At 40.8% G+C, this 15,983-nt stretch overlaps 1 protein-coding gene across 8 annotated transcripts in view; it reads left to right on the top strand.

The window, feature by feature from the left end:
- Positions 1–15,983, top strand: part of KMT2C (lysine methyltransferase 2C) — a 189,354-nt gene that overhangs the window by 54,651 nt on the left and 118,720 nt on the right. For all 8 annotated transcript variants that reach the window (XM_058045054.1, XM_058045091.1, XM_058045118.1 and 5 more), the window contains one exon: positions 4,580–4,718. In XM_058045054.1, the coding sequence (XP_057901037.1) occupies positions 4,580–4,718 (139 nt within the window). The remainder of the gene's footprint in view (positions 1–4,579; positions 4,719–15,983) is intronic.

The raw sequence follows: 15,983 nt of genomic DNA, 5'->3' as shown, positions 1-15,983 counted from the left end.
TCTCCTTATTCCCTCTCTCAGAACATCTTGGTAGGCAACAGTTGAGACCCCTGGGATCTCCTACTGTGTTTGGTGATCTTGGTATTTTCCAGCCTGCAATACTTTCTGTTTTTAGTGAAAGTTTTGGAAGCTCATGACATGTGCTTCATTGTCTGCCTAAGCAGTAGGTCTGACAGTAGTTAAATAGTCAACCTGCTGCACCTACATATTAATTTAATAGTAGAATATTAATTTTATGTTTATGACAGCTCTTTGGGGTTTTTTGGGGTTTTTTTTAAAGTGTCACTTCATAATGAGTATTATAATATCTTAAAGATTTTTTTCTGGTAGAACTCTTACAGTATTTTTAGGTTTTGACTTGACAGGTAGTTTCTGAGTATTTAGAAGAAAATTTTTTTGGATATGCTGATGTCTGTCCTTTGCCTGATTGCTGCACATACATCTCCTTATTCTGCTTTATGTTTACCAATTTAGCTTGTAGAATAGGACCTTGTGATTGCAAGAAAATGGAAAAGGATTGTTTGTAAAGAAACAAAAGAACATTTAAGATCTTAAGTTGATGTTTCTTCATCACATCCCCAAAGAAAGCTGTGATCCTGTAATAAAATCCCAGCCATCCCCAGTTTCCTGCTTTCCACAAGCTCTGCCACAGGTGGAGGGCTCTCAAAAACCAGGGCTGCCCTCCTGAGCCTGCATGTCTCATGTGTGTCTCACATGGAGAGAGGCTTCCAAGGACTTTGGAGATAGAGCAGGAAATTAGCAGCACAATTATTACTCAGAATGTTGTAAATCTCTACATAAGACATGTAAATAAGGAGACCAGCTCCCTTTAGGAAGGTGGGTAGTCAACATAATCAGCTGGGGGTGCTATGTGCTGTTTGTTATTTTCTTTGAGTGTTCTCTGCATTCTGCACTATAAAGGGGAATAAAAATAATAAGAAATCTTTGAACCTCTTTGTTTTTCTCCTCCTTGAAAAAACCCAAATTAAAACTTGAATCGTGTTAAAAGATAAGGATTGTCTTTTCACCACTGCATACATATTACTGAAGTAAATGTGATGGAGATGTTAATTAAAAGAGAAATTTAATACAAGTGCTGTAAATCTTACCAGTCCCAGTGACTTCCCTGCATATCTGTCCCCTGTCAGTGTTAGGCAACTTGATTTTTTTTCCCTTGTATTTCATGTCTCCATCCTTGGAGATGCTCAAAAACCATCTGGGCAGCTGGCTTTGCTGGCCCTGCTTGAGCAGGGGTTTGGACAAGGTGGCTCTGGGCTGTATTCCAGCCTCTACCAGATGTAATTCTGTGAGTTACTCAAGTTGGATAGCATGTGGAAGTCTCAAGCCTTTTGATGGCCCATATGGACAGGAACTTTAGTCCTTGTACTTTTGGAGGTTTTCTTTTAATAGGAAAAGTAAACTTTCCTGTCCTCAGCAGCCAGGTGAGAAAAAACTATGAATGCAATTGTATTCAAGTAATAAAAAATTTTAAGTGCAGTGTTTCCTAGTATTTTCCTAAAGTTTCAGTAAAGGACAATGACATAAAAAATAACTTAGAGACTCTGGGGAATTGTACAACTAGGTTTTTAAATCTCAGTCTCCCCACTAACTCACTATACAGAGGCAAGACCTTCATGGTGCCAGAAACAATCATGAGAAGAGGATGCAAAATAAAGCATTATATATGAATCTGCAAATGAGCTTCCCATTTATTAATCATCCATGGATCTTTCATTCCCAGTAGCTTCAAAGTAGAATGCCATAACCAAATCTGATGATGTTCATTAAACATACTGTGCCAGCTGCTTCCAAGAACATCTCTGAGTTGTATCTGAGATGTTTCCTTGCCAGGCCGCTGCTGAGATCCTAGGAATTTGACTCATGAAATGCATGAAGAGATCCTGTTCTTCCTTCATCTTCTGCAGGAAAACTTTCACAAAGTTTTTTTTTTTTTTTCATAAGTAACACACAAAATTTTCATTCTGTTTAGTGAGCACCATGTTTTCAGTCTTCCAACGGCATATTGAGGCACAGTTTGCTTTATTGCAGAGACAGCAACTGAGATGTTGTTTGTCTCATTTAGTATAATTTGGGTCCCTCCTTCTCTGGAGAAGCAAACAGCAGGGGAAATGCACCATAAGGATGTAAGCTCCTATAGTTGTCATGTGTAGTGAAACAATCTGTGTCTTCTCACACAGCCCAGAGTTCCTGGGAGTGGCTGAGAGCGCCCCTGAACTTGGCCTTCCCGGAGTGCTGGGTGCCCAGTAATGGTAATGAGCTGAAAGCTGGCACAGAGTAAATGGCTTTTTTCCTTGCCTTGATTGAAAGTTTCAGCAGGCACACAATCAAGCCAGAGTTCCTTTTGCACAGTTTAACTGGGTTAGAGAAAGTGGCCGGGATGGATCAGAGCAGGGCCAGGGTTTCCGGTGGTCTTCCTGCAGCGCCTCAGGCGTGGCTGTCCTGGCCTGTGCTGTGGGGTTTGTTCTGAGGGCTTTGGCGTCTGCCTGTCTTCTGGGTGTTTATGTTTTGCTCTCTTCGTTGAGGTTGCATTTAGAAATTTGGGGGTTACTGGCACAAGATTGTCCTTTGGATCCAACATTCTTGGAAATGCACCGCAGACCGTTCTGAATGGCTCTGCTGGACGCTGCCTGCTTCGGGAATCTTCATCCAGGAAACATCCAGGGGTGTTTGTTCAGATGTGCCAGAAACTGAGGGTGTGGGGTTTGGGTTTATTTTGTTTTCTTTTCCGTACAGAGACATTTACTATTGCAAGGGATGCATTCCCATGGGGATATTTATTTAGTGTAAAATCAAGATCCAGCATGTTTGTTCAGAATAGGTTGGTGAAAAGGATTTAACACAATCCATTGGGATTTTGGACAGGTAGTCACTTTGGATGTTTCAGGTGCCCAAAAAACATTTCAGATGTACATTACTGAGTTGTTTAACTGAAGTAGGAGATGCAGTTTCAATTTGCACCAGCTCAGATAAATACTTGGAACACTCAGTCATAACCAGGAATTTTTTTTTTCCCTTTATATTGTGTTTCTCATCACTGTGGTTTGAGGTGTTCACTGAGGGTTTTAAATGTTATACATTGTCTTCCTAAATGAGTTCACGTTAGGTTAAAGAAAAATCTTCCTTCCAATCTCTGTGCATGAAACAAGACAGATTTCCCATTTTCCATGTGCTGTAGCAGGCGTATGATTTCAGTATTTCAGACCAAGCTGCACAGTTTTATGTTCTGAGAATTTTCCTCTCTTTTCTTGGTTTTATTTATAAGATTAAAGCTTGTAGCAGGTTTTTATGCGTGCCCACCCATGTGGCAGATTCTTCTACCCTTTCATTTCTCCACTTGTCATTTATCCTTTGCAATATTTAATTATATTTTGACATGTATGTTAATTTTTAAAAAAATGTGAATATATCTTCTCCTGAAGTTTTCTAAATAATCTGCTGCTTTACTCTAACTGGACTTTGCAAGAGCTGTATGTACTGGCCTGTGAGCTCAAACCCATGTTCACTGGGAATTTTGAAGGGGACCAAAATGGCACTGCCGGGAGACAGATCTAGAAGCCATGGACACAGGCAGCATGAGGCACATGTATCTTAAGCTGGATATGTCAAAGCACATCTGTCAGAGTCTTGTGATTTTTATGTTGCTTAGGTTTCAAAATCAAAGTACAGAGGAGTGCAGAAACACCAAATTCTGTTGCTGTACAGCCTTGAACCTTGTTCTGTGCATTCTGGTGTACTTGGAGCAGCACTTTTCCATGTCCTTCTGGTAAATCCCTGACTCACTCCAAGCAAAGGGGGAAATGATTGGGAAGAGGATTTAAAGTTGCACAGACAGTGGCAACTTCGCATTTCATGTTTCAGAGTAAAACCAAACTTTCTAGTCAAATCTAGCGTTGTCAGCCTGATGTATATATTTTAATTTATATATAATTATACATTTATATAGATGTATACATTTTTATGTCTGACAACTTAATTTATATAGAAGTGTGCTAAAAATTGGTTATTTTCCTCAGTTCAGAATGAAGTTTAAGCTGGCATAAACCACGTCCTTCATTCCTTCACTTCCTCAACCCTGTGCCAGCATAGTTAGTGTAACCAGAAATGAATTTGCAGGGAATTGAACAAAGTGAAAGGTAATAGGGGAGGAAAAAAGGTTTAATATACCCCAGAGTAGCATGCTCACTGTGATGTTTGTTCAGGGCTGACACAGCAGGTGCATAAGAGATGTGGGGGGAATGGAAATGCCTAAAACTCCAGCCTTGTATGAAATTTGTCACTGAACAGCTCTCCCCTTGCCCCATTCCTTGTTGCTATTGAACAGCTTTAGTTCACAGTGGTGCTTTGTGTTATGGAAATAATGTTGTTAGCGTCCAGTTTCATGTTTTAGTTAGGTGTGATAATTTCCCATTCTGCTAATTTTGTTGCGTGGCAAAAGATATTTACATGGGTTAACCTATAAATAAAACGGGTGTTTTCTGGGCAAGGAAAAGCTTCCAGATGCAGATAAAGTAATAAATAATTTTTTTTTTTTTTTTTTTTTTTTTTTTTTTTTCCCCAGAAGTCAAAGAGCAGTCTGCAGAGGAGGATGCCCAGGCAGAAGTGGAGAGCACCAAGCAGCTAACACCAGTCCTTCAGCACTCCGTGTCCGAGGAGTCCGCGAGCTCCACCGCCTCCGTGGGTGTGGAAGCCAAAACCAGGTGGGTGAGAGAGCCAGGAGGAGGTGGCTGCTGAGTCAGGGGCAGGGCAGGGCTGGGGCTTTGGGTGCAGAGTGCTCAGGGCACAGGGCTGGGACTCGCTGTCCCTGCTTTGAAGTTTGGGGCTCTGCTTTAATTGGCGTTCGGGGAGATCAAGGTGAGAAGCGCGTTCCGTGAGCGCTGTCCTCACAGGGCTCTGGGAAGGCCTTGAGTTACAGCTGGGTAAATGAAAGGAGGCGTAAGTGATAGGAGATAAAATGTGATTACTGAAGCTTTCCTGCTGTGTAGGAAATGGTGTATTAGCAAATTTATAGAAAGTTATTTTTTGATGTTGCGGCTTGTATTAGTGTGTTTTCAGGAACAAAGTAAACTAAATCTCTTGCCATGTCTCCTGTGCTCTTCCTTGTTTTGGAATTTATAACAGAGAAAATAACATCTGTATTTTTTAATATTTTTATTAATACAAATGAGCCTAAAAGCAGTGAAAGTATTAATTATGTTACATGAGGGAAACCAGAGCACACTGTCTGAATGGTGTCACACAATTCCAGCAGAGCTTCTCTGGTGAAGCTCTGATAAGAGCTTCTCACCCAGTTGCAGGTCTCTCCTGCTGCAGAAGGTGCTCTTACCAGCTACCAGACAGTTACAGGTGTAATTATATTTTGACAGACTTGGAGAGAATTGTCGTCATCATTTCTCTTCTTTCTAATCCAACACAGAGCATATTTTCCATGCACAAAAAATTACTTAATCTACTTGATGCATATATAATTTTCGTGTTTTACATGCTCACAAACTTCTTAGATTTCAAGAGCTACTTTCCTCCTTACAGAAAATTCAGTTAAATACTTCTTGTGCATATACCTGAGTGAAATACATAAAAATTTCTGTTCTTCATGGAATTTTCCAAGGCTGAGATTAAATTGCACTAAATACGTAGAGCAGCTTGAACTGAGCAGCTGTTTTGCTTCATTATTTGACCCTGTTTTGGATAATTTGCAAAAAATTTAGTGCTGTTTCATCCACTCTCTGTTCTTCTCAAGGTTACTTTTTTTTGCTGCTATCATGAATATTTGATTACACCACTTTCCATAGCCATAGACTTGTTTCTTAAAAGCTGGACAGCAGTCTCCTGGAAAAACTTTGGCCTGGTTCTGAGCCAGGCCTTATTTGCCCTCAACATATTCTTCCTTCCAACTGAAAGTGTTGACTTTGATCAGTCAGGATGGAATGGCTATTATGTGCTCATTGCTTAGGCTGATCAAAGTATTAAAAGGCTGAGTACTATTAATTTTTAATTAAAATAATAGTGATCAGACTCTGACATTTTGGAAAGAAATGTATTGAGGAGATATGAAACTGTTAATTGGGAATCAGAGGGTTTCTCTGACCCCAGATATTTTTGATTTCAAACTTGGATGCAGAATGGGGGTTAGTTGTAGAAGTCATTGAAGCCCTCAGAACGGTGGAAAAACCCCAGATGTCAGGGTTTCTGTGGAAGTGTTTCTTGAAAAAATCTGATCTGTGATGTTTGATCAATCATTTGTGCCATGGTCTGTGTAGTGCTGCCACTGACATTGTGTCATGCAGAGGCTGGAGGACTGAGTTCTGGGTGCTTGACTCTGTTTTCTTAGGAGAAAATACAGTGTGTGAAATAACAGACTCTGCTAATGCTTATGTAATGACTGGAGGAAGTGTATCAAGATTTAGGATAAAGAGTGACTCCACAGTGCCTTAAAGCTGTTACTTGGGGAAGTAGTTTTAAAGCTGATTTCCAAATAATTCATACTCATCAGCTTCATCTCTTTCTTGGTAAGCTTTTCTGTTTTATAACTTAAGTAACTTCCACTTTCTAATAAAATGGAAGAGTTGGTATATTTAAAAATAGCTTTAGGTATGTAAGACATAGGAGCATTATGAGAGTGTATCATAACAGACAGAGCAGAAATTGCCTAGAAGACAGAAAAGAATCCAAGCTTCCACAAGAAGTAGATAAAGGTGTAGGTGGAGCTACTTTTGCATTTCTTTTTCAGAGTTCAGTATAAGAAAATTCAGTGTTTCTGTCTTTGGTAGTGAAGATAAAGGAATTAGAGAAGTACAGGACACAGGGCATAAAATAAAGTCTTTTCCATGAAAAAATTAAATAATTTACTACTAAAAACCAGTGATTTTAACATAGTAGGACATGTCAAAGCTAGGATGGGGATTTCAGTAGCTGAGAGATTAGCCAGAACTTGGCTTGTGTGGTGTTTCTCTCTGGATCCTTCCCGAGACTGCAGCTAAATAAAAACATTGTAGAGAAAGGCGAGAGAGCTGGTAAATTTTGGAACCTCCCCTGAGGTGGGATATGGGAAACCAAGAGAATACTGACAGCGAATGGAATTGGGCAGGGAATTAAAGAGCAGATTCAGGATTAGTGCTCAGAAAGCAATGTGTTAAAACCCCATTAAAATAAAGAGAGTCTGGGCCATAGTGGGGTAGGGAGGCTGAAAGGGCTGAGGCGTGTGCTTGAAAGGAGTGAGTGAATTATTGACCACATGTGGGGAGGGGCAATAACATCAAGCAGAGATAAACTCCCAAGCCTGGCAGTGGCAGGAGTAACACTGCCAGCTCCTATATATCACGAGCATCATGGGTTTTGGAGCCTTTTCCTTTGGTTGTTCCCTTTTTTCTTTTTATAAGCCTTGTGAGAAGCTTCTGTCAGGCCAGGACTTATGGCTGAGTGATCCAGCTTCTTCCAAAGGAATCTGCTGCCTTGGTTTGTGCTGCCTGCAGGGAGCAGGGGAAGTGCAGCCCTTGGGAGAGGCAGGGAGCCAGGAGCCGGCTGCGACTCAGAGCAGAGCCCACTTCCACCTTCCTCCTCTGGTTCCCACATTGGCAACCCCTGGCATTAAAAGCTAGAGGAGAATGGCCTAGAAACACAATTTCATAGAAGAACAAAACAGCTTTTGATTCATTTTACTTTCTGTCTGCTCTTGGAGAATGTGAATTGCATTAATTGCATGTTTTCGGTCCTTTTGCCATAATCATGAAGACAGAACATTCTTAAAAAGTAGAAGCTGAGGTTTTCACACAGCTCTTTTTGATTTTGGTGCTTTGGCCTGCTTAAATATCTGCTCTTGTGAGATTGTTGCTAAAACTACAAAAAACCCCCCAAAGAACTGGCAAAACACCTTCCTGCTTTCTTGCTTCACTTGTAATTGGACAAAGCACGTAATTTTCATTCCAGACCAATTGCGCCATTCCCTGTTATTTTGTTGCTGCTGCTGCTGAATGAAATCTGGAGTGTGGAGATGGAGGGCTTGGATGCTTTATTCCATCAAAAAGAAGTGGTTGGTGAACATCTGTAGATTGTGTGAACAAAGAAAATAGTGAAAAAGTAGCAGTGAACTTCATCTTTGTTCCTTTTTTTTTAAATAATCTTAAAGCACATTACAAAATTTGTAACAGAGCAACACTGAGTGGAAGAAGAAATTGTGGAGAGGCAGAGAGTAGACAGATAGAATGGAATTATTCTGGATAGAATAATACTGCAGTGATGGAAGGAAAAGCTAGATCTCTAGGCAAGAGGAAGTTAGAAAAGATGTAATATTAAAATATGTTTAAAATTTTGTTGAAGTTGTAAAGTCAAGCACATGTTTTGAGGAGATACCAGTATTAAGATTAATTTTGAAACTGATTATTTCTTTTTATGAACAAGTACTGTGATAGAGTTTGTAGTTTCATGGGAATGTTTTTCTCCAGAGAGAGTTTCTGCAGAGAATGGATCTTATACATGACGCAGGGCATTTGAAGCCATTGCAGAGTTTTGCCTTTACATTTCCAGCTCTAAATCCATATAAGCATTTATGGGATCTTCCTCTGAAGCCAATGATTTACATCTGGAAAGAAGACATAGCATTCCTTTGTCTTCCAAACTGAAGCACTACTTCAGCATTATATTAATGACCAGTCTAACCCAGAGTGGAATTACTGATTTGGCTAGCAGGGCACAACTAAAGACTAAGACCACACACTGAAAAATGAGAAAAAAAGTTAAATATTTACTGGTTTTCCATCTTGTTTGTTCATGCATTATTAGGGAAATGGTCTCCAGAAGAATTCTGTGACGAATCATTGTTAAAGCAACTTTTCCTTGGATTTACAGGGCAGGAAGGGACCTTTGGAACTCTTTTAATTCACCTCCTTTTCCAAGGCATTTATCTACAGCTGTCATTCCTGACACAAGCTTTCATAAACTGCTCTTAAATCTTCTAGTAATAAAAGCTCTATATCTTCCCTAAACAGTCCCTTCCAGTCTCTTCTTTGTTTTTACTGTTGGAACCACTTTGCTCACATCTAACACACATTCTCCTCATCCTGGGTTTATTCCATTGCTACTCATACCATCTGCCAAGGATAATGGAGGACAGCTTTGTGCAAAAGTCTCTCATTTATTTCCCCAGCATGCTTTACCTCGTAACAGAAATCCCAAATTTGTTCCTACTTTCTTTGTAGATGATGTTTTCTTGAGCTCAGATCCTTCTTGCTGGTTTGAGTTTTCTCCAGATGGTCTGTGTCTTTCTCAGAGCACAGAAGGCGTGTCACACAAATGGGGCCAAAGAAGGGGCTCACAGGCATTCAAAATCCTGCCTTTTGCTTAGGCTGAACAATTGCCATTGTGGCCATAATGTGTTTAATGCTCTCATGTAGGACTTGTGCCTTGTGGGATTTTACACCATAATCAGTGACATTCTTGGCTGGGCCTTTAACTTGCACAGACCTTTGCTCCATGATTTAATCTGTCCTGTAGGAAGGTCCAACCACAGAAACCATGAAATGTCTCCTGCCCAGCCTGAGGAGGGGCTCCAGGTTTCTGGAGTTCCACTCTCAGCCTCTCAGATGTTCGTAGGCAGCTTTTGTCTCATCCCCATCCTAAGGCTGCATGTCTCCACCAGGGTCTGCCCTGCTGCTTACAAGTCCTGCACTGGTGAGCACCAAGCTGGGCAGGTCAGCTCTGATGCCTGGACAAGCTTTCTGTCCTCTGGGAGATGGCAGACAGACAGAAGCACCCCATGGCTGGGAGTCTGTCAGGCCATGCTGAGGGTCTGTACTCACTGCAGCATGGGATGCCTGCTTTGTCAGGGATTGCAGAGATTCAGGATATTCACAGACAGTGGTAATAGTCTGGGATCTTCTGTGTCAGTGTGGAGTGAGTATAGCATTTTGTCTCATTTCTTCCAAATATCACCTCTTCCATTTGGTTTGTTTTTTTTTTTTTTTTTTTTTTCCTCCAGCTTTCTTTGCCAGCCTCTTGGGGTTTTTTATGTTGTTGCATGGTCATATTCCCATTCTTTTTGCTAATTCTGAATTGCTCATCAGTTTAATCATTGTTTCAAGGTTCACTTAGTTGAGGTTTACTCTTTGTCTCTTGCCTGATGTGCAGTTTCCTTCCATCCATTTCCTGTGGCTTCTAGACAGGTGTTTGTTACACGATATTTCTTCTCACATTTTTGTCCATTTTCTTGTTCATTTCCTTGTCAGCTCTGACTATTTCCTTCTTGCTTCCTTTGGCTGTCTGTGTGATCTGTGTTATTTCCCATAGTCAGTAGTCTCATTTCTCCAGCACTCTCCATTTCCCTCACACAGCAAACTCTGTGTTATGCCCTGAATTCCTTCCTTGCTTCCATACTGAATCTGATGGAATGTACAAGCAATTTAAATGGTAAAATCTGGACTCACAGCACCCCAGAGCTGTAGTTGCAGAAATGATCCCTGTGAGTGTCTCTGACCTTTGCCAGAAGGATGTTCATTCAAATGGATGGTGCACATGGAATCTGCTTTCACTCTGGGACTGAGAGATTGGAGTGTGCTTAGTGAGGAGAGAACCTTTGTGCTCTTAGCTTCAATGTGCTAAAGCTCTTCTGAAGCACATGGGCTCTGCTTGGTGAGGATAGAGGTATTTAGAGAAACAAGTTTGGGGTATAAACTAATTTTCAAGCTATTTAAGCTGTACAAGCTAATTTTCATGGGGTTACAGAAAGTCTGTCTGTAACTTCAGAAATTAATATAGTGAAACTCAAAACATTTCACAGAACAACAGAAGGGTTGATCAAAGATCTGAAGTAGATTCCAGTTTAACAATTCAGGACCCTTCAGTCTCTGAAAGATGTTGGAGAAGGAAGATAAACTTCAGAATCATAGATGGAGTGGGGAAGGTGGCTGTATCCTGACTGTTTTGTTTATTTTAATGCAAGAAGCTGAGGGTCATCAAGCGAAACCTTTAAGGGTTAGATGCAGAATAAAAAGAGGTGATTCTCTGTACAGCAGAGAGTTGTCTAGAGTGATACCCTTGCCCAAAGGATGTGGTTTGCTGAGACTTTAGGTGTGGTCAAGAGCAGACTGGGCAAGTTCAGGAAAGGGAAACTGAGAATGAGTGTAGAGGAATCACAATTGACACTGAACTGAATGTGCTGAGGGCATGGACAGTACCATTTTTTCCTCCTCTTTAATATCCCTGCACCTCTGCTTGTCCAGCTTAGATGAAGCTTTCTTGAAAAACTGCTGCTCAAAGCCATCTTGCTAAATGGTAAATCTCAGTAATTTTCAGGTAGAAGACCTTATTTAGTATTTGTATGAAGTTCCCTCCAAGAGAGCGTGGCACCTCTGTGTGCGTTGGGTGTGACTGTGGCTGCCCCAGCCCTGGAAGTGTTCAAGGCCAGCCTGGATGGGGCTTGGAGCAGCCTGTTGTAGTGGAAGGTGTCCCTGCCCTGGATGATGTTTAAGGTCCCTCCAGCTCAAACCATTCTGTGTTTTAATTACCAAGAGAGAGAATTTGGTTTACACAGACAATACTTCCTGGGCAGAGATGCATCTTGAAGTTTGAAGTTACAGATCTTCTTATTCTTTGACTTTTATCCCTCAGAGATGAAGATAACTCTCAGAATTGCACGAATTGCTACTTTTCAGGTACAATCAATTGCATTCTATCAGGGATTGTTATTTGAGAGAACAAATCAGTTCACATGGACCTTAAGGAATTATCTAGAGGGCCTTGGATTGGACCTCTAAATTCACTTTTTTCAGCACTGGCATTCTGGTAACTCCTCTTGCATCTAGGGTATGTTAAACCCTAACTGAACTTTAAATATTTGTTTAAATTAAAGCTGACACGATTCATGGTGAATAAGAATGTATTTTCTGCATTTCAAAATGTCAGTAAGATGTGTTGTTTTGGTTGTGTTTGGAGGGGAATGTTTTCTTCCTTTGAAATGAGAAGAGTATCATTAAGTTGATTATATGGCTGTAGAACTCCAACTGTGCTGGTTTGAAGAAATTGGAAAGCAGTTATTGTCTAATGCAGTTTAATTGCTTTGTATAAACTTTTAAAATTCTTCACCTGAAGTTCATATGAACTCTCTCCCGCCTCCTTTTTTTTAAAAAGAATTATGCTGCATAAGTTAAATACTTACTTCAACCCCAAATCGCTATAATAGTATAATAGTGTCAAACCACTTCACTATTTCAAGTTGTTCTGTGATTCAGGTACCTATTGGAAGGAGACTGTGCATCAAGCACTTAAATACAGCTTTTAGCAGAGATTTTTTGCTTCTTTCTCTTTGTGGTGTCTCCATTTGCCCTTTCCATCCTTGTCTGTCCTCAGTATCTTCATTCAGAAGGGTGATTTATTGGGTTGTAAATGCTGTATCAATGTGAAGCTGTTATGCCTCACCTAATGAGATTTCTTCAGTAGTTTACTTTCAAACTTTGTTATTATTGAGGTCCAGATATTTACAGAATATTTAGATGACGCTGAAAAGCGTCATATGAATCTGAGTTTCAGATAAAGTTTAGCTCTGTGAATATCTCCCATATATTTGAACTCACACTGATGCAGATCCCTGGTATTGCTTCAAGTCAGAAATGGGGGTTTTTTTTCCCTCACTTAAAGTGCAGCTTGCAGGTATTGATTTGAATTTACATAAATGATACAATGGTGGCTCCTCACTAAGGAGAACAACACTTTACTCTTTAAATAACACAGCATAAAATGAGAGCAAAGGTATTTTGTGCATTAGCACAACTTGGCAGAGCTAAATAAATAGTAGGTCCCCTGTAGTGTTTCATTTAGCCTTTAGCATATGTTAAAACTACTAACAGGGTTAGGTTAGGTGGAAGAAGAATTCTCAAGGCCAGTTCTCATCAATCTGCTTTGGTAATTACTACAAATGATGCTCTGAAGTTCTGTTTTGGTCCCAAGTACTCCATTTCACTGTGATGAGCTTAATTTTAAGAGTGAAAAATAGATGCTAAAAACACTGTAAATTTCTGTAACAAGTAGTGTGTGAAAAAGACTGTCCTGAAGGTATTTCCAGGCCTTTAAAAACTAATTTGTAGCAAAAGTCACATGATAACCCTCTTCACTTTCTTTTTCAACCCAAACCATGAATTAAAGAAATCTTGATGCTTTCCAAGTTGAGTTTCTTTTCAGCTTTAGTGCAATTGTTATCATGGTAAATGGCAGTAGTGATCATCTGCAACTTAGTGTTTAATGTTGAGGCAATGGCTATAGCTAGTGGATATTACTGGAATTGCCATGCCTTGCATTTTCTCACATATAATCCATTGTTTTTTCCTGTTTAAACCTGGTTTTAATGTGGTTAATTGGAAAAGGTAAATGCACAGCAAAACTCCTTTGGAAATACCATTCCCACAGTAGGCTGGGAGGGATTTCAGGAAAGTTACAAGGTGAGCATCTCTTGATCTGAATCCAAGAGTTTGAATTTCTCCTGCTGTTGACAACCTCCCCTTTATCTCTGTGTGATGCTTGGATTCCCCTGTGCAGGCTCTGCTGAAAGAAAGGCACCTTTAGCTCCTCTCTGCAGAGCAGGCAGCTGCAGGATTCCCTTTAGCCTGCCACCCTCTCCACTGGGTACTGAAAGGGTTGGGTAACTTCAAGCATCTCACTGACAGCCATGCTCAGCACAGACCACTTGCTGTCTTGCTTGGAAGGAAGTTGTTCTGTGAGAATGAGGAAGGAGGGTTTATTCCCCCAGCTGTGGGGCTGTGGGGGCATGGCAGTGCCCCATATCACTGCAGTGTGTGGTGCATTCTACCCACGTATGAAAAACAGGCAGGAGAGTGAGAGTGAGATACTCTTGAGGGTCACACAACCTCCCCTGGACATATCTGAAGATTTCCAGAAGCTGCACAGTGCTCACGTGGGCACAAGTGCACATCTGTGAGATATGGGCCACAGCATAAACAACACATGTTTGCATGAGCCAGTCTGCACATCTGCTTGTTATCAAGGAGCCTTGGCTGACGCAGGATTACCCAGTGCCATTTCCCAGCTCAGAAGGATCCAGGAGGGGCCTCTGCTTACTCCTCCAGGTATTGGTAATCCTGATGCTAAGGTTTAATTCTGTTAAAGAATAATTTTGGGGGACTCTCAGTTTTACCTCAATTCTCTGACTGAATATTTGCAAGCAAACCAGATGTTTCTCCTCCTCTGGTTGTGATTTAATACTGTGCAATTAGTTGCCCAATACTGCATGTGTTGAAATGAAGTTGTTTCAATGGGAAAGTCTGAGTTTTAGGATGAGTCCTGATGGCTGTCATCAGTCAAGTAAAGGAAATAGTGACTGGTCTCCCTTCCTTCAGGATTAAGTGGCTGCAGGGCATTTTGTTATCCTTTGTCAGGATGTGGACAGGGGAGGATTATAGCACTTCAGATTCTTGTCAGAGGGTTGAGTAAATTCTATGTAAGGAAGAGACACTGATGGGATGAAATAAGGACCTGTAGAAGAGAGTGGCTGTGAAAGAGTGATGGGATCAACATGTTTCTTGTTAGAAAGGGCATCCTTCAAATCCAAGGGGGCAAGTCTGGATCTCCTCTCATGGCTCAATGGGAACAAACATTAGTTTCAGACATTACTAGCTTTTCTGCCTCTTACTGCACCCCCAAAACCCAGCATGTCTGGTTCATTCTGAACACAGTTTTTCCTCAGTGTTATGTATTAAAATTTCTGTGCATTCAAATCTACAAAATCCTTTGGAATGAGGTGAGGGATAGGAGCACCTCCTGGTAATAAACCACTTCTGTCTTTAAACTCTTACAAGAAAGTAGCATTTGTCATGGGAAAATATGTCATTTAAGTTGAAGTTACAGATATAACGAACTTTCATTTTGAGTTGGAGCACCTAAGATATATCTTAAATGGAATACTGTTGAGCTGCTTTTTATTTTTTTAGTAGCTTATAAAAAGATTTGTGACACATTGTCTCTTGCTTTTTATCCCATTTTGAATTATCCTGTTCTTAAAATATGTTAATTATGATAACAGATCTAGAGTTTGATCTTAAGATTTGCCAGTATCTCTATTTCGTTATCTTCAATATGAGAGCTCTTCTTGCATCACAGATTTAGATCCTCTAATTGCATATTGACATATGGAAAGTAGATTTGTAAGTACTTTCTGCAGTCCTCAGATGATAAGAAAAAAATCTCTACCTTCTGCCCATACAGACATAACTTAAAATATTTACTGAGCACTTAAAGCTAAAAGGCTAACGTGATGGACTGGCCACTTTGCACAGCATGACAAGCCAGCAGCTGTGGCATGTCAGGGGGCACAGGAGCATGGCTTTCCTGCAGAGGGTCTCTGCAGCATCCCAGCAGTTTGGCAGGGAGTTCAGTGCCACTGTGGCTGTCTGGCTGTGGTTGGAGTTGAAGCCCCTCTGCTTACCCTCCTGGAGTTGTGAAACTTTTCCCCCTCCTTTGTATAATCTCTGCCCTCTGTCTCAGCCCCGCGGTGTCCTGGCAGTGCTCTGGGCACGTTCTGCTGCTCCTGTCTTTTAACTTTTGCACTGTGTGCTCACAGCCTTCAGTGAGGGCTCCCCAGCCCCCTCCCCGTGGTGAGCACTCTGTTCAGCTGCGTTCCCCAGCTCTGCTGAAGCAGGAGCAGTAGCACAAACCATATGATTCTTGACAGCCTCACAGCTGTCCACACCACGCTGCAGAGTAGCTGTGAAACTCACTGCTCCTGTTGTTTCACTCCACCCTGCCTGCAGAATGCTTCTGCTGGAAGTTGAGATGCTGGAGCTGCTTTACAGGCTCCAGAAATACCAGCTTTACTCCTGTATGCCTTTTCAAATAATACCACTTGAAAAGTTAGTTTATTTTTTTTCTTAATTACTGTTTCGTATTTCTCTTTTATAGATCTTAACATTATTGCATATTTGCTATGACTCCACTTTAAAGGGCTTTGTTTATTTCTTTGTAATTAT

The sequence above is a fragment of the Melospiza georgiana genome, chromosome 1 (assembly GCF_028018845.1).
Source record: "Melospiza georgiana isolate bMelGeo1 chromosome 1, bMelGeo1.pri, whole genome shotgun sequence".
Taxonomy (NCBI): domain Eukaryota; kingdom Metazoa; phylum Chordata; class Aves; order Passeriformes; family Passerellidae; genus Melospiza; species Melospiza georgiana.
Note: the sequence above shows the minus strand (reverse complement) of the source record. Positions and strands in the feature narration are given on the sequence as shown.